We start from the raw sequence: 27,033 nt of genomic DNA on the forward strand, positions 1-27,033 counted from the left end.
GCGTGGAGAAGCCGTTCGCTGGCGCTGGCTGTCGGCGCTTTTGAGCTGAGTCCCGGAGCGAATTCGCTCCGGGACTCAGCTCGAAAGCGGCGACATCCAGCGCGGACAAGCCGTTCGCTGGCGCTGGCTGTCGGCGCTTTTGAGCTGAGTCCCGGAGCGAATTCGCTCCGGGACTCAGCTCGAAAGCGGCGACAGCCAGCGCGGAGAAGGCGTTCGCTGGCGCTGGCTGTCGCCGCTTTTGAGCTGAGTCCCGGAGCGAATTCGCTCCGGGACTCAGCTCAAAAGCGCCGACAGCCAGCGTGGACAAGCCGTTCGCTGGCGCTGGCTGTCGGCGCTTTTGAGCTGAGTCCCAGAGCGAATTCGCTCCGGGACTCAGCTCGAAAGCAGCGACAGCCAGCGCGGAGAAGCCGTTCGCTGGCGCTGGCTGTCGGCGCTTTCGAGCTGAGTCCCGGAGCGAATTCGCTCCGGGACTCAGCTCCAAAGCGCCGACAGCCAGCGCGGAGAAGCCGTTCGCTGGCGCTGGCTGTCGGCGCTTTCGAGCTGAGTCCCGGAGCGAATTCCCTCCGGGACTCAGCTCGAAAGCGCCGCCAGCCAGCGCGGAGAAGCCGTTCGCTGGCGCTGGCTGTCGGCGCTTTTGAGCTGAGTCCCGGAGCGAATTCGCTCCGGGACTCAGCTCAAAAGCGCCGACAGCCAGCGCCAGCGAACGGCTTCTCCGCGCTGGCTGTCGCCGCTTTTGAGCTGAGTCCCGGAGCGAATTCGCTCCGGGACTCAGCTCAAAAGCGCCGACAGCCAGCGCGGCGCGGCTGTTTTAAAATGTCGCCGCCGGCATGGGGGGCTTGCCAGCACCCCCCAGACCCCCAACCCGGGTTTGGGGGGCTGCTAGGAAGCCCCCCATGCCGGCGGCGACATTTTAAAACAGCCGCATTTTAAAACAGCTCCTCGCTAGCGCTGCGGGAGTAAAAACACCATCTGCACATGCGCAGATGGTGTTTTTACTTCCGCAGCGCTACTTCGCGAAAACCCGCTCGTTGCGGGGGGTCCTGGAACGGAACCCTCGCAACGAGCGGGGGATCACTGTATACAGTATTAGGATTATTTGCAATATTTGAAAATGATGTTTTAAAACGTTTGGTAGTGTAAACAAAGGATCTGTCCTCAAAGTATTGAAGCAACTGTCATGACTGCTTTAGAATTCCCTGCTATGCACAGAGACCCAGTATTGGTCTTTTTGAAGACGCTATATGAGTTTGCACACAAATACATAATTTGGAAAACAACAAATTGAAACTTGGACAAAAATTTATAAACATCAATTTAATCGGTATCAGTAATGAACTAATCTTGGTCTTTCAGAAGTTGAAACTGTAATGGAAAAAAATAAGAGAAAAGAACCGTTGCACTTACCTGAACGGTCTTCTCGCTGCACTGCAAGGAGAGTCCAACATGGGTTAATCTTCAGCCTTGCTGGAAGGGACTGAGTTAAAAATTAGCATAAATAACTGGTCCCACCCCCATGCTGCCCTCCCTGGGTCAGTCTTACAATAAAACGAAGTCATAGTGATATTAAACCAATCAAACTTTATTAAACCAATCAACCAAACTCTCAAATAACCCTGTGGCCCTGGGCCAAACTGCCGGGTGGGTTTGGACTCTCCTTGCAGTGCAGCGAGAAGACCGTTCAGGTAAGTGCAACGGTTCTTCTCCACTTGCACTGCTTCGGAGAGTCCAACATGGGATGTACCCAAGCTTAAACAATTAGGGAGGGAGAAGGCTGGACCAGGGGCGCAGTATCTGTGCAAACTCTCTGCAAAACTCTGCGTCCAAAGGCTGCTTCAGCTGAAGCAAAAGCGTCCAAACGATAGTGTTTGATGAACGTATTAGGTGCAGCCCAGGTCGCTGCCCGGCAAATATCTTCAATAGGGGCCTGCGTCGCCCAGGCTGCCGATGTGGCTGCACTCCTTGTTGAGTGGGCTGTAATGCCTTTAGGTATTGGAGCGTGCCCTGACTTATAAGCCGTGATGATACATGAACGGATCCAACAGCTAATGGTTTTAGATGATACCCTATTTCCCATGGTTGCTGGGAAATAAGAGACGAAGAGGGCTTCAGTTTTCCTGAAAGTACTGGTACGTCTGATGTAGATTTTAATGGCACGCCTAACGTCTATCTTGTGCCACTTTAGTTCCAGAGGGTGTGTCCCGTGGGTGCAAAAGTCTGGTAATGTAATGTCCTGTGACCTGTGGAACACCGTGTTCATTTTAGGTAGGAATGAAGGGTCCGGTCGTAGGACTACTCTGTTTGTATGAAACACGCATAAGTCAGGTCTGACTGACAAGGCTGCAAGCTCTGAAACCCTTCTTGCTGATGTAATAGCTGTTAGAAAGGCAGTCTTTAGAGACAACAGTCGCAATGGAATGTCCCGTAAGGGTTCAAAGGGGGGCTCCGTGAGGGCCTGCAGCACCAAGGGTAAGTCCCATGTGGGAAAACGATGTACCGGCGGAGGTCTGATGTTTGTTGCTCCTTTGATGAAGTCCCGAATCCAAGGGTGTTGTGAGATCGGGCGAGAAAAGTCCATCTTGAGTATGGTGGCAATCGCTGCTGTCTGTCTGTGCAGGGTGTTGGGCGACAGTCCTTTGTCCAGGCCCGCCTGTAGGAATTCCAGGATCTGAATCACAGAGGGGGACTGTGGGTCCCGGTTCCGGGCCCTACAAAAGGAGCAGTATGCTTTCCAGGTCGCTTGATAAATGCGAGTCGTGGAGGGACGTCGAGCTGCCTGGATGGTGTTGATTACTCTGTCAGGAACGTGTTCCTTCCTTAATTTCTCCCCCTCAAGTGCCATACGGCAAGACTCCACCACTGGGGTTCCGGATGGTAGATTGACCCCTGTTTCAGAACCACCTTGTGGTGTGGTATTCTCCAGGGGGGGGAAATTGATAATTCTGTCAAGTCCGCGAACCACGGGCGTCTGGGCCAATATGGAGCCACCAATAATATCTCTGCTTGCTCCTGCAACAGCTTGTTGATCACTCTCGAGAGCAGGCAGACTGGGGGAAAGGCATAAAGCAAGCCGTCCGGCCAAGGGCAGGTCAGAGCATTGACTTGCTCCGCCCCTGGCGTTGGGAACCTCGAGAAAAACCTGGGTAACTGGCTGTTGTACTGTGTGGCAAACAGATCCACCCTCGGTGCTCCATATCTGTGAGAGATTTCTAGGAACAGGGTTCTGTCCAGACTCCACTCGCCCGGATCGATGGTCGTCCGACTGAGCCAATCCGCCTGTGTGTTTGACGTGCCCGATATATGTTCTGCCCGCAGGGATGCTAGATGGAACTCTGTCCATTTGAACAGGGACTGAGCTTCCCACATCAGGCGGCCTGATCTTGTGCCCCCTTGATGATTGATGTGGGCCTTTGTTGCCACATTGTCTGTAAGTATCAGTACATTCTGACCTGTTACCTGTGGTGCGAAATGTCTGAGTGCCAGGTGTACTGCCCTGAGCTCCAGGAAATTGATGTTTGGACAGATAAGGTCCTCTGGATTCCATAGTCCCTGAGCCACTCCCACATTGGAGTGGGCGCCCCAGCCCGAAAGACTCGCATCTGTTGTGATGATTATCTCCTGTTGAGGCAGGAATGGAGATCCCTGTAGTAAGGCTGACGAAGTCCACCATGGGAGAGATCGACGCACCTCCAGTGGGATCGTGACCAACTTGGAAGAGTGACTGGTCCGCCTCTTTTGGAAGGGGATGAGAAACCACTGTAGCGGTCTGGCGTGGAGTCTTGCCCAAGGCACAATGCCTATGCAGGAAATGAAGACTCCCAGCAGCTGAGAGAGGAACGCCAATGTTGTTGTTCGCTTGCGCTGCAGTTCCCTGACCAAGTATCGGACCTTTTCTTGTCTCTCCTGCGAGAGGAAGACTCTGCCCTTTATTGTGTCTATCTTGGTACCCAAGTGAGGCAGGTGCCTGGTTGGGATGAGGTGACTTTTCGGGTAATTGATTGAGAAACCCATAGTTTCCAGTGTTCGTATGGTTTCTGTTAAGTCCTGACGTGCCCGACTGGGGCTGCTGGACAGTATGATGATATCGTCCAAATACGCCATAAGGCGTAGTGGGCGTGTCCTGAGTTCCGCGGTGAGTATGTCCAGTAGTTTCGTGAACGTTCTGGGTGCTGATGAGAGACCGAAAGGCATGGCCCTGTACTGGAAGTGGTGGTTTTCGAAGCAAAAGCGAAGATATTTCCTGTAATCCGGGTGTATGGGGATATGGAGGTAAGCTTCCTTGAGGTCTATTGACGTCAGCCAATCCCGCTGACGAATTGCTGCTAATATTGACTTTAATGAATGCATTTTGAACCTGCGGTATTTTATGTACACATTCAGTTGTTTGAGGTTGAGTATGAGACGACAACCTCCCGAGGCTTTGGGTACTATAAACACCACGGAGTAGTACCCCTGTCCCTCCTGCTGAATAGGGACGGTCTCGATGGCACCAATGGTGAGTAAGTGATCGATCTCCTGGTGGAGGAGGTTGCGTTTGTGGTTGAAAAGTACTGGACAGTGCATGAACCTGTTTGGGGGTCTCTGGATGAAGTCCAGAGTGAGACCCTGGGATATTGTATTTAGAGCCCAAGTGTCTGTGGATATAGCTTCCCAGGAGTCGGTGAAGTGCTGTAGCCGTCCCCCTATGGGGAAGGTTCTGAAGGAGTCATTTATTTCTTCGGTAACCCCCTCTGTTGGAGCCTCTGAAGGGCTTCCTGGTCTGTTGGGACTGTCTGTTCCGGTCCCCAAAGTTACCCCTGTCCGTCCTGTAGGAGGGCTGGGCGAAGGACCCCTGGGTATACGACCTTCCCGCCTGGGGTACAGCTGTGGAGGTCTCCGCCCGAAATGGCTGGCGTCTGTAATAAGGGGTAGTGCGTCTCTCTTGACGTCTATAGGTTCTGGGCAAGACTTTTTTCTTGTCCTTGTCTTCAACGAGGACGTTGTCTAGCGATTCCCCAAAGAGTTTAGCCCCATCAAACGGAGCTGATGCCAATCGCCACTTGGATTTGGCGTCAGCTTGCCAAGACCTTAGCCAAAGCAAGCGGCGGGATGACTGGTTTGCTGCTAAGGCTCGTGAGGAAAACCTGGACGCCGACAGAGTGGCATCCGCAGAGAATTCTGCTGCTGCCAGCAACTTGTTAAGATCTTGCCTCAGGCGGCCATCCTCCGGTCCCAGTTTCGTGAGCATCTCTTGGAGCCATAGGACTGAAGCCCTGTTAAAGAATGACGCGGCTGAGGCCGCTTTGAGTGCCCATGCAGACATGTGGTGAGCCTTCTTATGCACACCTTCCGCTCTTCGGTCCTCTGGTTTTAATCCATCTGCCACTTCTGATGGAATAAGTGCATTAGACACCAGAGCCGCTATCGGGGCGTCTATGGATGGGAATTCCAGCAAATTTTCAAGCTCAGGTTCAAAGGCATAAAATTTGCGTTCAGAGGCTGTTGGGCCTAACACTCCCGCTGGGTATTGCCAAGGCCTCTTAACATTGTCCAAGAAGAGTTTAGGGGCAGGTATCAAATCTGCATCCCTTTGTTGTTCTGTGAGCACCCTGGAGACCGGCTGGGGGGTTGATGCCGCCTCTGTAGACTTTTCAGGGATGCTCGGGGTAACCGTCATTTTTGCCTTATTGAGGAGTACCCGAAAAATGGATGGTCTGAAGAGCCCTGCATACGTTGGCGGTTCTGGGGGTGCTCCTTCATCCTCGGATAAGCCATCATCTGGCTCTGAGCCTTGTTCCCTAAATCCAGGATCCTCATGGAATGAGTCCTGTAGAGGGGATTGAGGGGCTGGAGCTGCCCAAATATCTCTCTGCAGAGAAGGAGGAGGAGGAGGCGGGCGTGGTGAAGCAGGGGGGGCAGCTGCTGTAGACTGTTGGACCCCTGTCACTATGCCATGCGAATAAGCAGAGGCAATCATATCTTGTAATGCTGGTGGTAAACGCTGCCATGTGTCAGGAGAAGAACGTAGGCCAGCAGCAGTAGGGGTAAATGTGGCAGTTGGTGGAGGTTGTGAAACCATGTGCCATGCTGGGGATGCAGAAGAAGGTCTGGCAAATTCAGGCCTGATTGACTCAGCCACCTGAGATGGACCCCCAAACCTATCCGGTGACCAGTCCTTATCAGTAGCCAACCCAGTTCCCTCCGGGAGCCTCGGGGGTGTGGCACTAGTTATAGTTCCCATACTCTGACCTGGTGCTTGTATTGAAGAACTCATGGTCTGTCTTTGAGCTTCCAATTGCTCTTCCAATGCCTTAATTTTTCGTTCGGCTTCCTTGAGGGCCGAGGAAGATTGGGAGCTTTTAGATTTGGCCTTGGATGAGTGTGTTTTCTCCTTGGCCTTTACAGTCGGGGGTTCTGCAGTCCCCTGCGGGGGCAGATCAGCCATTCTGGTGAATAAGGCTGTTCGCTAAAGGCACACAATATCGGCTTTTTGTTTCTTTACAAGTGACTCGGCAAAGAAAATGGCTGCCGCCGGAAAGTGCCGCCCCTTCCTGTGTTCTGCAGGAAATCCGGCCCTTCCTGTGCAATGCCGGGTGAAACGGGGTGTCAATCAACCCCTAAATAGGCGGGCGGAAGTAAGCTTCGCAAGAGAGCATTTTAAAATGGCGACCTCCTGATCAGCTTTGTCATGCTGCAATGGCCGCGCCCGTCGCTCTAGCCGTCTCTGACGGCGCTCCGCGATCCTGCCGCTGCTTCAGTCAGGGGCTCAAAGTCCTCCGCCTCCGCTCTCGAGGAGCTGGTTCCGGCGGGAAATTCAAACAGGCGCCGTCTTTCTCTTCTTGTATGGCCGATTTGCAAGTCGCTCCGAGAGAGGTTTAGCCGCGCAGGCTAGGGACCTCTTCCTTTGGCGCCACCCGGTCTTGGGAGCGGTACCCACACAGGGAAGGGGCTCCGACCTGGGAGAAACACGTTGTGGGCTATACTCCACAGAGCAGGGGCCCAATCCATCCTTGTAAGTCCTCTTGATGCATTCTGCAAGGGAAACAGAGAAAAGGAAAAATGTTAGTCATATTTATTATAAATGCTAAAACCTAAACTAGACTACAAAAGTCATAGGAGGAAAACTCAAGTGTCCCTTCACTATGACTGAGTTTTTTAGACTGACCCAGGGAGGGCAGCATGGGGGTGGGACCAGTTATTTATGCTAATTTTTAACTCAGTCCCTTCCAGCAAGGCTGAAGATTAACCCATGTTGGACTCTCCGAAGCAGTGCAAGTGGAGAACAGACATATCTCTATTATTCTCAGAATTTATCAAGATAATATATTTCTAGAACCACATTCCTAATGCAGTGTTCATGGGGGCTGAAATTTTTCAGGCCTTGTCAGGCAAAAAGACTTTAGCAATTGCCAAGAGAATACCAAACATCTGAAGTAAGCTCCATCTTGACCTTTGGAGGAGATTGCTTTAGCCACTACACAGACACAATTGTCAAGTCAATATAAAATGGGGGCTATTATATTCCAATAGTAAATTCAAGTGCCAATTCCCAGCATTAACAAAAGAATCAGCTACTAACTTGCTCAAACGATATGAAGTTTGAGAAAGTACCTCCCCCGCACCCAATGATCATAAAAATCTAGATATAAAAACAGTACCTAGCACAATGAGAATTAAGCAGGAGAGAGAGAAAAAATAAAACATGTAGGATGATAAAGAAAATTGAATTCTAGCTCCCCAACATCCTCTATTCTGTTAGGCAGCAAAGAAATATTTTTGCCATTTGTGATTTTCTAAAGGGCAGAAATTTAGTAACCATTGAAATGCAAATTTGATTCTGCTTTTGCTTGGTAGCTATGTTTCTATGCTATGTCAAATGGAACAGAAATATATGATACAGAAACCAAATTTTATGTAATTATCCTCTACAATATTATCGCAAACTCTGCTATAACATGAAATATATCCTACAAAATATAAATAACAGAGGTATAACAGGCCATTTAATGAACATTCGAAGTTACAACTCCTTCAAAAAAAATGTAAATATGAATCCTTTAGGAATCTCCTGGGAGAAAACAGGGCTTCCACCTTCTTTGTGGTTTCCCCAATCGCACACCTTATTTGCTTTTACATTGATTCCTATGGGAGAAATTGCTTCTTCTTACTAAATTTCTACTTAAGAACCTGGTCACAGAACGAATTAAGTTCGTAAGTAGAGGTACCATTGTATGCAGTTGTGACCAAGTGGCGCATGGAGAAGGGCCATAGGTCTTTGGGGAACCCAAGGGACAGGAGGCAAATCATGGGATATCTCAAAGGTTGGGGAAGGCCTCTCCAGTGCATGTGTGCCTGCACTAGGCCTCCCATGGTTTTCCCTACTCCTAAATCACCCCATGTTCTACCTAATGACCTGTGCATTGGGGAAAGCAGCGACAGGAAGATAATTATGCACTTCATTTTATGTAGTCTTAGGTGTCCAACATGAATGGGCAAGCTCCATTACTCTCATAAGTCAAGGACTATTTGTAGCCATCATAATCTGCTACAAAATAAAAATAAAAAGCCTAAACAAAATTCTTCATTCCATAGGCTGCTGCCAATTATTCAAAACTTACTATACAAGTTAAGTATATACCGCTCAAAAAAAAAAGTGAACACTTAAACAACCCAATATAACTCCAAGTAAATCAAACTTCTGTGAAATCAAACTGTTCACTTAGGAAGCAACACTGATTGACAATCAATTTCACATGCTATTGTGCACATTCAACTTTGTACAGAACAAAGTACTCAATGAGAATATTTCATTCATTCAGATCTAGGATGTGTTCTTTGAGTGTTCCCTTTATTTTTTGAGCAGTGTATATTTTAATGTTACTAACAAAAATGAATGAACTTGTTAGAAATACAGGTGCCATGGATTCAATCTCCAGCTCTAAAGGACTTTTTAAATTTATTGCAAAGACATGCAGTGGAGGTTTATTCCCAGTGTCTGAGCGATCAATCAGTGTAGTGCATCAGATATATATATATTTTTAAAAATTAAATACTGTCAAATGTTTCTTAAATTTAACTACACAGCTTATATTTGTTAGAATGATAGATTTTTGCATGCCTTAAATATGAATTAATAAACAATATGGATTACAAGAGGTCTACTGTGTAATGAAAACCTATCCTACAACTGACCTATATGGTCTCAACATAGCAATGATACTCCAAACATTCCAAATCTGACAAGCTAGATAAATATAAAAAATATTAATCAAATATCAAGGTCCAACAGATTCTGCCAATTATTATTTCAGTTTCAACAGACTCATGCAGTATCAATTCCCAAGTGAATCCAAGCAGTTTAAGTACAAAGACCATGAATACTAATGTTTTATACTTTTAATTTTTTTTTTAAGATTGTGCTATGTTGTTATTCAAATCTCCACCTCATGCAGCAATTGCATGTTGAATGGAAAATCCCATGAAAGTAAATTGGAGCAAATATTAAACTGCCCATTTTAATTCCTTTTCTAGGGAAAATCTACCACCATAATAGTAGGTAAGTATAAAAGACCTTACCTGTAGGTCTTTTTTATGCTAGTATTTTTGTCTACTATCTTGCAGTAGTAAGTAACTGAAGTAATAATTAATGTATGTTGGTTTCACTATATTTGATGTGAACAGAGAATATTTATTTGTCATCAATTATTCAGGATCATATGCAATTGTGCAACTGTTTTCATCACTATTTCTCTTTCATGTTGTTACAAACGGTATCGCACACACACATTACACAAGTATTGGGTTTTGTTTTAGAGGAATGTTTGAACTGGAGATTTTTTTCCCCTGAAATTTTATTTAAGAAGGTCAAAAAATATAAAAGGATTTCTGCAGAACATTTTTTCTTAAAAGAAAGTACTCAAAAGCTATTTTTGAATTTCTGGCATATTCAAACTGTTTTACATTTTCAATTCTGATGAGGTTTTTTTAGAAGTGAAAGATAGAATATATGTATCTTGACAGAGAAAAGGCATCAGAAATCTTACGGGGGGGGAGTGAAAATTATCTGTGGTATAAAGAATTACATATGCTCAGAAAAAAAAACATGAGAATAAAATCATTACAAATTTCAAAATTGCTGATAAAGAACAAGTGCAACATTTTACTTTAATGATGTATGAATTCATTGCACATGTATATTGAGATTTGAGCAAAATATGTCGCCAACCTGGTTTTCTGGGAAACTGCTGAGGTTCCCAGGTGTGCAATACATATTTAGGCAAAAAATAGTAATTCAGCATATTTCTGTGAACATAAAACTTTCCTTAATAAAGTCCTTCTTGATCAGCCATAAGTCAGAAAATCCTCTTTTTTTTGCTACTCTTGATAGCACATAAAGGGACATCATATGGTTAGCATTATTAAGCCAATTATTCTTCTAGAATTTTAAAAAAGAAGGCCGAAGGGTAATAAGACTGAGTAAGAGAGAAGATGGAAAATGATCTGAATATGAATCAGTGGATTCCATCAAGGGGTTTATATGGAAAAAAGATATGACCCACTTATGAACAAACAATGGAAATAAAGGTTTAAGCCACTAAAAAAGGCAAGATGTTGTATTTGATATGAAAAGGAAAGAATGACCAACTGATGTAGAAAATACAGAAGGAGAAGGAGAAAAGTTAATTTTGTTTTAAAGAGTGAGAAAATGCCCTAATCTATCACACAACAAATACCTATAATGGTTTCATATATCACACCTACCTTTGCCTTTATTCCAATTTAGGTTCAATGAAATTTAAATTTAAGATAAATCAGATATGAAAACTTGCACTCTAATTCTAAGTCAAGATTTTGTTAGAATCTATATTTTGTTGTTCTCTATTGGGAATGCGATATCACCTCGCACACAATATTGTATGACTGATACAGAAAAAGTGTAAATAAAATTAATGAGCAATGCAGAATGTAGTATCTTAACTATGGCAACTTACCTGATCTTGTAGAGACATAACAGGATTGTTTTTGGTTGTGTTGATATGAAGAACATGATATTTATTCTTCGCACAAAGATCATATGCAATGTTTGTGAAAGATGTACTTGCAGTTTTAGGTACTCGATTATAAATGATCACTACATCAATATCTTCATCTGGGATAGGATCTGATCGAGAGCCATCTACTGTATGGCGCTGCTCTATTTCCCGAACTTCGTGTTTTGCAATAGCCCTCTCTGTCAAAACAAAGCACACAACAAAACAAATGCATTTTTAATTTTGCCATTTATTAGAAAAATTTAATTTCAATTTGCTTATACTAAGAGATGGATTATATGGCTAAGTGACTTTGGTTAATCTATGGCTAAATAGAAGCATCTTAAAAATCCTAATGGTACTTTTTCTAAAATGAAGGAGCAGCATGCCATCGAAACCTAAATGTAAAATTTAAATTTAAAAAGTTCTATAGGATTAGGCAGCATATACTCAAATAAATTAAATTAATTAAATTAAAGTGTGTGCAGTGACCTGTTTCTTGATTATATTGGTGATTATGGTATATTGTATATTCGTATGTATTTTAATATTTGCATTATTGTTAATTGTTTTTATTTTATTTCTAATTTTGCTCACCACCTAGAGTCATTTTTTGAGGTGGCTGGCCATACAAATAAATAAAATAAAATAAATTACAGGAATGGAACCCATCAAGTACATTAAAGGTTGCAGGGTTATGGGTAGTCTTAATCATAGTTAATACTATGTTTGATCTTTTTTCTTACTCTTGTTAACCCTGAATAGTAGTTTCCGTTCCCAATTATGATTATATATGCATAAATTAAATTCTTACTAGGGAGAATTTAATTTATGCATATATGATCATAATTTGGAACCGAAACTACTATTCAGGGTTAACAAAAGTTTAAAAAAAGATCACACAGTAAGACTTTTTACACATATATCCTACAAATAATGACTATAAAATATCCAACAGTTTGTTTGCAAAGGCAGAGAGTTGAAAAAGATTAATAATAATATGGATTTTACAAAACATTAGCTGCTGACCATTTTGGATTTAGTCAATTAATTGAAAAAAGGAACTGAAATTTAGATAAAACGAATCCTCTGCTTATTTTAATTAAACCCTGTCCCTCGTGTATGATATTATAATGGCTGGCTTTGCAAAATCCAATTAGATATTAATTGCACGTCTGATAAGAAAAGAAGTGGAAACACTTTATGACAATATCATCATTAAAGATGCAAAGCTTCCATCTTGAGTACAAAAATACAAGCCACAAAAAAGAAAGGAGTAAATGAAACAAATAGAAAACCTGAAATGGACATCCCAGAAACTGGCACATTATACTTTGATGTTATTTTCCCCGCAGCATCTTTCCAAGTAATTACTAAATAAATTTATTTCGAAACATAGCCACTACTATAATCCAAATCAATGTACGGTAGCTTTTTAATATACTGGTGGGGACCGCAGCAACTCATAGTTAGGACACTGAGTCAAAAAACCGTTGAGAGGTTGATAGTTCAGCAGTTCAAAACCTGAGAGTGAGCTGAATGACAGAATGAGCTCCGGTCAATTTGCCCCATCTCCCGCCCAACTAGTAGTTCGAAAGCATGCAAATGCAAGTAGATAAATAGCTACCACTTCAGTGGAAAAATAACAGGGATATGAAAGGAGCCCCCGCAGGCATCCCCTGGGCAATTGTGATGTCACCAACTAATCCTTTCAATCCAGAAGAGCCTTGATAAGTGCTTCAAGGACAAATGTAGTAGTACTATATATGGATGCCTCCTAGCTGCCCTGAAGGTAAACTGTCTAACAGACTGGTAGCTAGTCAAATATTAAAAATACTGTGGTATCTTGTCTTACGAATGCCCCTTCATACAAACTTTTCGTGATACGAACCCAGGGTTTACAATTTGCTTGCCTTGTCTTAAGAACCATTTTTGTTTTACAAACCTGAGCCCGGGAGTGTGGGCTCTCTTACTGCATGTGTGCTCTCATACTGCGCGTGCGCTCTCTGACTGTCGCAGGGATTTTCCTGCCTTGTGACTATTACCGCCAGGACTTCCCATTTGATTACAGCCCCCACCAGGATTCCGCACTCGGAGAAAGCGCTCTTGCAGCCGCTTCGCTGGGAGCGCTTTCGTCCTGGGCTGTCAGTGAAGAGACTGCAGGAGAGGCGGGACGGGTGTTCCGGAAGCACTTGGAGAAAGCGGTCCCAGTGAAACGGCTGCGAGAGCGCTTCCAGAACGCCCGCCCTGCCCCTCTCGCAGCCCCTTCGCTGGGAGCGCTTTCGTCCAGGGCTGTCAGGGAAGGGGCTGCAAGAAAGGCAGAGCAGGCATTCCCAAAGCGCTCGGAAAAAGCGCTCTCACAGCCCCTTCGCTTTTGCTGAGCCAGCCCCTTCGCAGCAGCCCCTCTGCTCCAGCCCCAATCTCCCAAAGGGTGGGGCTGCCACATCCTGGCGGATTCCATCCCTCTGCCCAGGACAAGAGGATAGGGCGGGGCGGCGGTTTCCCTTTCAGAAGTAGCAGCAGCACCGGGAATGTCACATCCACCACCACCCCAGCCGCCCCCCACCCCCGAACAAGGATCCGAATGCCGGCAGTAATGGGCAAAAGGGGTGAGTTTTGGGCTTGCACATATTATTCACTTTCCCGTTGATTCCTATGGGAAACATTGTTCATCTTACGAATTTTTCACCTTACAAACCTCACCCCGGAACCAATGAAGTTTGTAAGATGAGGTATTACTGTATTACAAATGGTTTCAACTCCACCCTCAAAACATCGCTACAGAGCACTGCACACCAAGACAACTAGACACAAGAACATTTTTTCCAGAACGCCATCATTCTACTAAACAAATAATTACCTCAACACTATCAACTTTTTACTAAGTCTGCACTTCTATTTCTACTAATTTTTTCTCATCATTCCTATCATCCTTTTCCTCCCACTTATGACTGCATGACTGTAACTTGCTGTTTGTATCTTTAAGATTTTTATTAATACTGATGGTTTCTTCAATGCTTATTTGATCCCTATGACAATCATTAAGTGTTGTACCACATGATTCTTGACAAATGTATCTTTTTATTTTATGCACCATAAAAGAAAAGAGAGCATATGCACCAAGACAAATTCCTTGTGTGTCCAATCACACTTGGCCAATAAAGAATTCTATATTATTAACCCAACAAAGTTTAATAAAGATAATCTTTCCAGAACGACTATATTAATCATTGCAATTTCTTAAATTAGTCAAGAAGACAGAAGTAAGAATCCTAATTCTCTGGATATGCATGGTACATACTGTCTTATGTACAGCAATATGAGAGTATGGAGTGAATACTGGGATTGTAGAGTAGGAATTCTTGAAGTTCATGTACATAGGAAAAATATGGGTGGAGCAGGGTAAAGGCAAGGAGACCAAAATGGCCAGAAGAAAAGCAAAAAGAAGAAATGCTCTGCAATCACTAAGTTGAGATAAATCATATAATTTAAAATTTTATATTTGTTGGACATATTTGTTGGATGGGTACAGAGAAACCTGAGGACAAGAAAATGGGTGGCACTATTAATGTTTTGCATCATCTGTCCTTGCTATCAACATCTGCAGTTCTCCATTTTGAGAAGAGTGGAGCTTTCGAAGGAGGAGGGGTAAAAATGGTTCCCCTCCCTGAATACAAAGCATGCTCAGAGCTAGCACACATGATATAAAGTATTCTGTTTCTATATTTGCTTTCTGTGACACATATAGCCTTGAGACATACATGCAAACAAAAAACTGCACATCATCTGAACAATAAAACCCTTTTCTGAAAACAAGAAACAGAGCAAGTAAAACCTAAAATATGTAATGAAATGTGCAGTCATGTTAAAACAGGCGGCAAATACAAAATGAATATTTTTACAAAAGCTGCCTTCTACAGATAGATTTTTAAAAAACATGATCTGGGTCATTTTTCTCACTACTCCCTTTCTTTTTTCCTTCCTTTCTTTAACAAGTTGTTCCCTTGTTTGTGCTTGCCTTACATGCTAATTATTTCATTGACCCAATTGTGAAGGATCCTTGTTGCTTTTAATTCAGTAGTATTTTTGTATTTGTAAAAGCTGGTGGGAGAAGAAAGATGGGTACTAAAATAAAACAACCAGGAACTAAAGAGAAGTAAAACAGTCTATTGCAGCCACACTCATGTGAAAATTTAAGTTCACCCTGTTGCTCTTTTTCGCCCTATTTTAACCTGTAAATATCTGATCTTCATTTCAACAATATTGATAAAGGGAATACAGTACTGTATAATATAAACATAATATGCCATTTACATTTTATAGTCCATTGTGTAATTTAAATAAACACTAATGCAAATTTCACATTTTGAAAAAGGATATCCCTACATTTCTCACTAGCTCAAATACCTAAAATTAGAATCAGGTGCACCAGATGATTAGTACATTGTTAGAAAGGATATGAGAAACTGTCTTTAAACCTCAAACATTTAGCTTGATCTGCTCTTTGTTATTGAAGTATGTGATATCACACCATGCCTAGATCAAAAGACCTCTCTGAAGCCTTCCCAAAGAGATACCTATGAGTCTGAGGAGGAATTTTAAAAGACTGTCAAATAACAAGACATCAATCATTCACTGTCTAGGAGATTATCTCCAATGGAGTAGATTTCAAGCAACTGCCAACTTGTCCGGGCCAGGAAGTCCTAGCAAGACAGCAGAATCTCAGAATTTCAGCACATGATTCATTGTACATGTAACTACATGTAACTCCCAATAATACTGAGGTCAAAATGCATCATCTATTATTAGAAAGGAGCTACAGTACATAGATTATCTTCATGGAACGTGTTCCAAAACATTCCCTGTTAAGATAGAATATCAGGCAAAAAATAATATTTGCTCATGCATGTTTGGGCAAAGACTATGATTTCTAGAACAATGTCCAATGGAAAGAGCAAGGCAAAGCAAAGTTATTTGGCCACAAAACCCGAAGACATATTTCTTGAGACTCAAAGACAGCACTTCATCAGAAGAAACTGATACCAATTGTAAAATAAGGTGGTTGAAAAGTAATGGTTTGGAGTTGCTTTGCAGTTCACCATCATAGAATCCATTATGAATTTTTCATTAAATCATCATCCTTAACAAAGTACTTAAGGATAATTTGAGACCATCCTTCAGACTGAAGCTCAACCAAAAGTGGACCTTGCAACACAACAGTAACCCTAAGTATTCCAATATGTCCACCAAAGAAAGATTGAAAAAAAAGAAAGAAATTGAGGGTTCTGGAAGACGCATGTCAAAGTTTGGATTTAAATCCCATTGAGATGCTGTGGAGAAATCTGAATTGGGCTGAATATACAAGAAACCCCTCAAATATCACACAGCTGGGAAAAAAATGTGATATGGAATAAATTATCCCAATCAATGTTAGCAATTTATTCATTTAGTATTTATTTATTTAATTATATTTCTATTCTAATAAGGTAGGCATAAATAACTGCTTTCCTTCCTGGATTCTCACCACCAACATGTTTCTTGTCAGGATTTTACAGATCAGACAAGATAGCAACAGCACTCAGACTTGTATAGCGCATCACAGTGCTTTACAGACCTCTCTAAGCAGTTTACAGAGTCAGCATATTGCCCCCAACAATCTAGATCCTCATTTGACCTACCTCAGAAGGATGAGTCCACTTTGAGTCTGGTGAGATTTGAACTGCCAAATTGCAAGATGGAACATAAAACTACTTAGATTAGAATGAATAGCTACTTTGACTTCCAAAATATTTTTTCCATGATTCTTGCACTTTCCATTTTTCCTGTTCTTAAACTGTCAACAAAATTGCCTTGTGGTACAGACCAGAATCTAGTCTGATCAAATTTAGCATAGTTCTATTTCATTACAAGATCAAAAAAAAATCCAACTTGTGATCACAGCTTGCTTCATTTTTTTCTGTGCCACCAACTCAGCCTCCTCTATTTTGTATCTGTTCTTGAATACCACAGATTTCTATTTAAGCCCCAAGGGAACAACATGGGTTTATTACAAATTAGACATGTAAGATATGTAGCATAGAGACTCAACATCTTTGCGTATCAATTTTTCCTGGGAGAAAATACTTGACCCGAATATTGCTATGAACTTGAAAAGGAAAAGACAAACCTTTCCTTTATTTAGCACAAAATCTAGCAATTTCCTGGAAAGCGGCAGCAAACTACTTGAGAAGTATTTTGATTACTCCAAAAGGACTCAAGTTAAAAAAAAACCTTGACATTAAATATTCTGTAATCTTTTAGAGAATTGGATTGACTTTATCTTTATTTAGATAAAGCCAAAACTCACAAAAACTTTACAATTAATTTATTTTATACTTTCAGTTGTGCTTTCTTTTTCAAGTATCTTGACCATGACATAAAAAGCCTTTCAAAATGTAGGAAAATTATTAGAAAAATAAATAAATAAAAATCTGTCCTGTATTACTGCATAATGATTGGTTCTAAGCAACACTCCGTGAATCAAGTGTTCCATGAATCTTCAGTCCAAATCTACTGCTAGGGAGCTCTGATGCCCTACCATGATGCCATTAATTATGCACCGCAGATACAGTATAGCAGTGATGGTGAACCTTTTTTTCCTCGGGTGCCGAAAGAACAGGTATGTTCACTATTGTACACACGTGAGTGCCCACACCCATAATTCAATGGCTGGGGAGGGTGAAAACAGCTACTGCTGGAGGCCCTCTGGAAGTCGGAAACAGCCTGTTTCCCAACTTCAAATGGGCCCAGTAGGCTTGTGTTTCACTCTCCCCAAGCTCCAAAGGCTTCCCTGGAGCCAAAGGAAGGTAAAAAACACCCTCTCCCATCCCCCCAGAGGCTTGCTGGAAGCCAAAAATGCCCTCCCATAGCCTCTGTGCGAGCCAAAAGTCAGCTGGCCAGCATACACATGCACGCTGGAGCTGAGCTAGGGCAACAGCTCGCGTGCCAGCAGCTATGGCTCCGCATGCCACCTATGGCACCCGTGCCACAGGTTTGCTATCACTGCGGTATAGCAAGCCTGAAAAAAGAGGGTGGAAGGCCTTCTGACGCTTATGTACTCTGTCAAGGTGAAGAAGGATTTAAATCAGATGACTTCATCATCAGACTAGGTACCAGTCTATAATCAGTCTATTGTGTGGATAACAAGAACACAGTTGGATAACATGCAGCCAGCTGGAGACACTGAAGTGTGAAAGCCAGATATCAGTGTCACTGTTCAGTTGGCAGAAGTGATCTAAGCAAGCAGTTGCTATGGTCCATGTACAAAGCAAAACACACACAAACAAAATGCTAATGACAAGTGGTTCCAGTTCAGAGGTGACTTGCCACTGCCTTGTCTTCCAAGGACTGAGAGACGCACTGCCCCAAAAGATCTAGCTGGCATCCCTTCCCAAGACAGATTTCCCTACTTCTGGGTCAGCAGGCTAACCATTCGACCAAACTGTCTCTCCAAGGTTGGTATAATGATCCTCAAAACACGATGTGTTTAGAGGACAAAAGCAGAAAAACAAATACTTGCTTTTATTATACCAGCTGAATTTTGACAACTTCCTTGGTTAAAAGAATGAAAGGAGGAAAAAACCCCACACCCTAAATTTATATCAGCTTTTAAAATTCTAACTTTATTTACTTCTCCCTTTCAGCCCTGCTAGTTTTTTCTGGCCTTGGGCCACTTTCCTGAGTAAAGCTTTGGCATACCACTGCAAATCTTAGCTTAATTATTACCCTAGCCTGTGTGAGAGACTGCACAAGCACAATTTTGGCAGCAAGCACAAGGAGCTCCCACCTTGTAATTAAATCATTATTAATTTTGAACACATATGCAACAGTGGTAACTGGACTGTGTAAATCAAATCCAGTTATTGGATTTAATTTATGCACAAGAGTGAAAATGAGATTTCTGAAAGCAGTAAGAGCTTAATGCTAGTTCAATGACACCCTACTAGGTAAATACAAAAATGACTAATATTAAGCAGCATTAAAGTGAATTAAACTAATGTGTATTTGTTTATTGCATTTATCTTTCAGCTTATAAAAGCACTTAAAACTATGTACACTATTCAAATTAAGTACTTTAAATAAATATGTTTAAGAATAATATGTATTTATCAAATTAATACATCCGCCCAAATCACAAAAATGTGACTTTGGGTGGCGTTCAAAAAGATGTGTTGATTTGTTAATATTAACAAGCAACGTATCAAAATTTAGCTTGAAAATATGATAAAAAAAGATAGTTTCACAGTTTTTCAAAATGCTGGATGAGTAGAAGTTAAGCTGTTCTAGAAAGAACACTTCACAGTCTGGGAGCAATATATGGCTCTCCTCAGCAATAAAGTTTAGCACATAAAAAGAGCCTCACCTGTTGAATTCCAGTAACTGGATAGGTTTATAGCAGAAGCATCAGTTTCTCACTAAGTCCTAAACTCAGGAATCTATATACAGCGGTACCTCTACCTAAGAACACCTCTACTTAAGAACTTTTCTAGATAAGAACCGGGTGTTCAAGATGTTTTTGCCTCTCCTTAAGAACCATTTTCTATTTAAGAACCGGAGCCCGGAAAAATTTCCCAGGAAATTTGAGAGTGGCATGAAGGCCCGGCCAGTTTCCTGCCATTCCCCCTTTAATTCCGGCCAGAGGAGCCTTTCAGTGGTGCTTAAGGAGGCTTTGGCAGTCCAGAGTGAATGAAGCATTTTCCTTTCTCTGGGCACTTGGACAGGGAATAAACCAGTTTGCTGTGGTGACTCCCTTGCGCTGCCTTCCATACACCCGGCACGAGGTTGCCTCCCGGAACATCTGGGCACAGAAAGACAAAAGGGGGTGCTTTAAAGTTTTGGATTTTTTTGATGCCCCTCACCTCACCTTCTTTGTTCGGCAGCAACCTCCTCCTCCTCTTCTTCCCACCCAAATTCTGAGCTTTTATTTTTTTCCTAATGGGTTTGCACTAATTATTTGCTTTTACATTGATTCCTATGGGAAAAATTCCTTCTACTTACAAACTTTTCTACTTAGGAACCTGATCACGGAACGAATTAAGTAGAGGTACCACTGAACTATTAAAACTCTTCTGTTTATTGGTAGCTATCAATAGGGCAAAACAGTGCATTATGGAGCAACCATTTTTGAAATAAGGTATCTCAGAAGGGCTAATTAACAAAATGCATCCAAAATCTGGAACCCATTACTGATTTCCTGTGATACTAAAATTTGGCAAACTTATGGCTTGCTTTGGTGCTGCTAGGCTCATCCACAGTTCACAAACAAGGTCATCATTTCCAACACTCCCTAACAACTTTCCACAAGGAACATCAAGATGGAAGTTGGCAGGATGTTGGAAATCCCAACCCAGCAGGCAGATAAATGGCTTCTGCCACATGAAGGAGTGAGGGAGGGAGTGCTCAGGAGTGTCATAGTGTGGGCTGGGGTGAATTCGTGGGGGATATGTTTTGCAGGTCAGGAACAACATGTAACAGGTTTTGGAGGTTCCAGGGAAGGTGCTTTGTGGGTAGGTACGGAAAGTACATGGTGATAGGTAAGGAAGCATTTCTAAAATGAGAAGCCAATGGGTCACAGGCTGTCGGATTTCAAATAATCATTTCTGGTGACGATACCACTGGCACCTAAACCATTCTCTCTTGTTAATCTCAATCGTCTCTACACAGTCCAATCCATTCCCAAATTGCTAGGTTCCTATAATTTTATTAACCATCCAATGCAATATGCTTGTTATAGTTTTATCAGAATTCTGATCTGACTCCTCCATATGGCAATGACTAAATAACGATGACATCAGTTCTGTTTCACCTGGTTTAGTCAGCCAAGAGAAATAAGGATCAAGCAAACAGAAGAGTTTTCATCTCTCCACTCTTCAATATTTATTAGATAAAAAGAATATACAGAGATAAGCAGTTACCGATTACTTATCTGTGATTTTTTTCCAATAGTGGAGTTAAAGTGATTCTGACCGTGTTAGGCCTGAGGGCATCTGAGACAAAAATATTCACTATGCTGAAAGGTGGGCTTTTTGAATTATTGGCGATGTTACCAGTGGGGCTACGCTAGCCGGCACGATCAGCAAGGGCCATAGTCCTAGTGAAGCAATACAATGAATACCACTTGCTTGAAGAAGAATAAACAAAAAAACCCTGAAACTTGGGGAAACCTGATCAGTTGGAATAGTCGAAGAATAAAGTCTAGAAACAGCCATTAAAAAAAGCATCTCTTTCGTGCTGACTGAGTTGAAAACTGGGGGGCTGAGAGAGGGGCAAGGAGATGTGGCTTAAGAATTATGATTCAGTCTCTGGGCAGATCTGACTGTAGCAAACACATATAAAGCCTATTATTGCCATCTCTTGGAAGATTATTTCATTTCAATTATTCACAATAAAACCACAATTTCTAGTCCCACAAATCATCCACAAGACCTTTTGAATTGTTCTATAGTATTATGAACCATTGTTCTTGTAGAAATTGAGTTACACCCAACTGAGGGAGTCATTGGAGTAACAAGTCTCTATCATAGGACAAACAATTCCAAACAAGATTAACATCTATTCTACCAGCATCACACTATCCCATAGTATCCTTGTACATTTTGAAGAGATTTATCCTTAATGTACAGTAGCCTAACAAGACTCCAAAATGATTCATCTGCTTCCTATGACCCAGACAATAAAACCCTACAAATGTGAAATCAGGATAAAGAAAATAAATTCTCCTCCCAATAAGCTGCAACTCACACTATCTCCAAATTCATCCCTAATCTCTCAACTAAGCCTGCATTTGATCTCCAAAGAAGATAAATACAAAAGAATATACACAGCTTTATACAGGCTCTCCTCAGCTGCATGATCTACGTTTCCATTTTCTAAAATATCCTCATAAAGTCGAAAAAAACATTATCTGTGATTCTGTATTCAGAAATCAAACTGATTCACCAAAGGATTTTTACATTTCACTCTTCCATTATGGAGGGCCACCAACCATGTTAAAGAATCAGGTAACATCACAGCTCTTTCAGTTTATTCCAACATTGACAATACTGCCATTAATTTAGCCGAAATATTTGAAACACAATCCAAAAGAATAATATAAAAACAACATAAATAGCTGCTCCCACTTTCCTAAATGCAACACCTTTAGTACTGTCAGTATAGATTGAATATTGATTTCAACAACAGATGTATTCAAGAGCCTAAGTTTAGATTCAATAGCCCTGAATCGTGTCTTCTTTCTCAACCCCTATAAATTCACTTCTACCATGAAGAATATCAACATCCATGTAGGATAGAAAGCAACCCTGCTACAAGGTAGGTTATTTATGTCCAATCTAGCAGAATTTAACCAAGAGCACACTTTTGCAACATGGGAATCAAACCCACATCATATTTTTCCTCAAACAATAAATTCCTAGCATTTTGCATACAGCACAGTCATATGGTTAACTATGTTATGTACCAATTCTAAATTTTACATTTAAATGTTGGAAAGCAGGATTAGATTTATATCCCAATCATTTAGAGGAACTGAAGGTGGTCTTATTTAAGATTATCACAAACTCAGGAAGCCATTTTAAGTGAATTAGACCATTAGTTTCTAACAGCAATATTTCTTACTCAAGCTGATTTTAATGGAAGTCTTTCTTTTCACTATCTGAAGAAGTTAGGGAATAAACCAAGGAATTTGTAAGCAAGACATGTTTTATCCACTGAAGTAAAAAGACAAATCACCCTACTAAGAAGCTGAAAAGATTCTATATAGCACACAGAACAGCTAACATAGGTCTATGTCAGAGGTAGGCAAAGTTGGCTCTTCTATGACATGTGGACTTCAACTTCCAGAATTCCTGAGCTAACATGATTGGCTCAGGAATTCTGGGAGTTGAAATCCACAAGTCATAGAAGAGCCAACTTTGCCTATCAGCCTGAAAATTCAATCTAAGAAGGGTTTCTTTAGCATATGGATGATTAGCTTGTCACCTTAAGATATCAACAACTCTTTAAAGCCAAAATTAGGGGGGGGGGACCCACACAGAGTAGTAACAGTACTCCTTTAAAACATTTATTACCATGAATAGATGTACATAATATTCCATTTCTAAGGGCTGAAGATAATGGGTAAGATGATATATTGGCGACTTACCTGAAGAAATATTTCCAAGTGCAGTGAAAATAATGGAGTTCTAATGATGTTCTCTAATGGAGAAGTACATTGTAAATTCTTCTACAAGAAATCTACATGAACTACTTGGAGTTGGTATTACATGTTGAACAGTGGCAGGAACATATTACCTTATTTCACCACATGAAATTAAATACCATTAAAAATAAATTGCCCTAGATCACATCACAGGTAGTCTCTGACTTAAAGGTCCAACTATTGGTTTGAAGTTAAAATGATCTTTCAAAAAAAGTGACACAAAATTGCAACTGTTGCACCGCCATCATTGATCCCAAGATTGCAATTTTGGTTATTGTCAACCCGCTTAAGATAGTTACGTCTTGCGGTCATGTAGCTGTGATTTGCAACCTACCCAGCCAGCCTCCTAGAATAAAAATCCACTAGAAAAGTCAGATTTGCTTAAAGATTGCTGATTCACTTAATCCCACAATTCACTTAATGACCAAAGTTAAATGTGACAACTCATTTAGTGACCACACTGGTTAGCGACCAAAATTTCAGTCCTAATGGGAGGACTGGAAGTCGAGGGCTACCTGTAATACATGAACACATTAGCAGGTTATCCTCATATATATAAATAATTAGTGGCTGCTGTAAATACTTCACTCTAAATAGAATTGGACTAATGAATGAGTATTTAATAACAAATGTCCAAAGTATTTATTTCCTCCAACAGCAAGTAAAAACATTTTGATATAAGAATGCAAATAGCACTGATAGCTTATGTAGAGTGTTGTTTTCACACTCCAACACACACACCTGGTGCTATACTGGTAAGCAAAGGCAGCTAAGACAACTCCAGCTGGGTTTTGATATCATTAAATACAATTTAATGCAGCAGCTGTCTGGAAATTGGAGCTAGTGATCTGAAAACTTTAGTTTTATTACCATCAGATAACCCACTCAAGTATCACATTTGTATATCTATACAAATATTTATATGTGAAACTTAGAAAGATGTTGAGTGGTTACTTTTCAATTAAATGTACTGTTAAATGCCAGCATGAGCAAATGCTATAATTCATCTTATTATATTTTTACTCTGTGCATCTTTTATATAGCCATTCTGGACTTCAAAAGAAAAACAGGTGCATTTTTAATTAATACAACTTTATTACAAGATCATGCATCCATACCTACATACCACTATATATGTGTGTGTGTGTGTGTGTGTGTGTGTGTGTGTGTGTGTGTGTGTTTTCATAGTTTTGCAGGTACATATTGGTAACACATCAAACCTTTTAGACCTCTTGGAAATATATGAGATGTTCTTTTCCATTTTAATCTCCATACTCTCTTTTTTCTCAGACTGTTTTTCAGAATATATAAAAGAATAAAATTTATTAAAATTTTAATTAACATCTAATTCAGTGTTGGTTCATTTTGCTCTGCATATACTCTGCATAGCAATCACAGCTGTGCAGCATAATATATTTATCACCCCTCTTTTATTTCCCACATTATGAATGTTAAACTAGGACATTCATATTTATGGTCTAGGGTAAGGACTAATGCCTTTGCGAAGTATATTCAAATGCCCAGAAAAAGATGCTTCCTCGATCTGCTGATGTCTATCTCATAATAGGAATTACAATGTTTAGAAGGAAATTCTGAATCACTAAGTATGGCTGTTACATGACTTTCTACAATGTTCCACTGTATGTGACTACTTGATGCCTCTTTTCTGAGAACTGAGTGATTCATTATGCATATGCATTGTGAATCAATATTCTTTTTAGCAGGAAGTCATTGGCATGCATTAGAACCTGGCGTGCAGACTGCAAGAACTTCAAAGTTACTAACTAGAGCTTCAGGCAAAATAGCCAGCCATGTGTACAAAATGCACTATGAAATGGAAACCAGGATAGCAGGGGTTATCACTTACTACAGATAATTGCAGTAGGTCAAAGTTTAATTAAAAGAAACACACAGCTGGTCTTTAAGTCAGACCCTGTAAGTGCATATTCATGCAATTACACATATATATTCTGTACCTTCATAGAAGCTTACAACAAAATTTATTATAATTGAGGTTGGGGAGTGGGTTGTAAAAGTTTAGAAGAATAGTTCTTCCCCTCTGCTCCTAAGAGGTCCAGATGCAGGAGACTGCCATTGTTTTAGTACAGCCTTCACGAAGAGGTTCCGGGCTAGGATGTCTTCCATCTCCGATGTTGCCTCCTCGAATAGGGGGTCTACTGCCAAACCCTCTCCCTGGTTCAAGGAGTGGGAGGTTAATGTGGCCACATTCTTAGCCTTATGGAGAAGGGAGTCTACAGAGACGGGTGGCATACAAATGTAATAAATAAATAAATTAAATAAATAAATTAATTAAATAAATAAATAAAAAAATAAAAAAAATCCCGGGTGAAAGAGGCCAGTAGAAGCTGGAGGATCTGGGGCAAGGTCCTCATCCTCTGAGAGATCCAATTCTGATTGTCCCTCCACAATATCAGATTGGGATCCCAAGGCCTCTGAGGGGAATAGTGCCCTTCATAATAATCATGATAGTCATGGTAGAGGCCCGTATCAGAGGTATAATGTGGAGCCTGAGAGGAGGGCTTGAGGGGGACCTTGCCAGTCCCTTGCCGAAAGACTGAATCAAAGAGGGGGAATCGTGGCAGAAGGATGAATATATACAGTTTCTCAGATTCAGTCCTTACTGGCTGAAGGGACAGTGTCTTTCCATTCTTGGAGGTTAGCTCCACCCACTATCATGTGTAAGCAAAACATGTTTTTAATTGATTGAAGAAAATGATCCAAAGCTAAATAATTGTTTGTGTGGCAGCAATATACAAACATCTAGGATTATAAATTCATATGGGTGTGTGATGGAATGTAGTGGGCTGATTTCCCAGGAGGGAGTACACTCTAGAAAAAGAGAAGACCACTCAATCCAGATACTTTGTATAGGAAGAAGAGAGTGAAAATAGCTTATTCTAATACAGTACTTTGAGTATAGCAATAACAATAGCACGTAGACTTATATACCACTTCATGTTTTACAATCCTGGCTAAGCTGTTTAGTCAGCATGCTGCTTCCAACAATCTGGGTCCTCACTTTACCAACCTCAGTAGGATGGAAGGCTAAGTCAACCTTGAGCCGGTCAGAATTTAACTGCTGTCAGTCAGCAAATTACCTGCAATACTGCATTCTAACCACTGTGCAATCACAACTTTATGGTAGATGGTAGGTGTAGATAGTAGTGCTTAATCTGGCAAAATTCTGTCTTTAAGTGAGAAAACAATAAAGAACTTGGCTTAGAAGAATCACTATATGTCATTCTTGGTTTTGGGCCCTGACATAAATGAGATGAAAATCAGGTTCAATATGAGAGATTCTGTGTTATTTAAAGAACAAAAATCTGTGTATTTACTTTCAAAATTTGATCTTCACAACACAGGTGTGCGCTCTTGAACAAAGGGTTTTTCTGACACCAGTTGTAGATGCTCACCAGGCAGGAAAAGGTTACAAAACTATTTCCCAAAAATTTTGGACTCCACTGTTTTGCTTTCAGGTAAATCATAGACATATGAAAGCAATTGCACACTGCTGTTACCCTCCCCCACAAGTAGATAACTAACCAAGATATCTACAACAGTGTGTAATGTTGCAGGAAATCTCAAAGACACCTACCATAACATCTAAGGAACTAGAGTCCTCTTTTGCATTGGTGAATATCAAGGTTTCCTGAGATCACCATCAGGATAACACTGTGCAACCATGGTGTACACGGAAGGCTTGGAAGAAGAAAGACACTGTTCTCCAAACAGAACATCACTGCCATGTATAGTTTGTGAAAGATCATA

At 41.4% G+C, this 27,033-nt stretch overlaps 1 protein-coding gene across 1 annotated transcript in view; it reads right to left on the reverse strand.

Moving 5' to 3' along the window:
- The window catches only part of HS2ST1 (heparan sulfate 2-O-sulfotransferase 1), a 108,509-nt gene that overhangs the window by 17,056 nt on the left and 64,420 nt on the right, over positions 1–27,033 (reverse strand). The window contains exon 2 of the mRNA XM_070746614.1: positions 10,968–11,206. Within this exon, the coding sequence (XP_070602715.1) occupies positions 10,968–11,206 (239 nt within the window). The remainder of the gene's footprint in view (positions 1–10,967; positions 11,207–27,033) is intronic.

This window comes from Erythrolamprus reginae, chromosome 3, assembly GCF_031021105.1.
Source record: "Erythrolamprus reginae isolate rEryReg1 chromosome 3, rEryReg1.hap1, whole genome shotgun sequence".
In the NCBI taxonomy this organism is placed as follows: domain Eukaryota; kingdom Metazoa; phylum Chordata; class Lepidosauria; order Squamata; family Dipsadidae; genus Erythrolamprus; species Erythrolamprus reginae.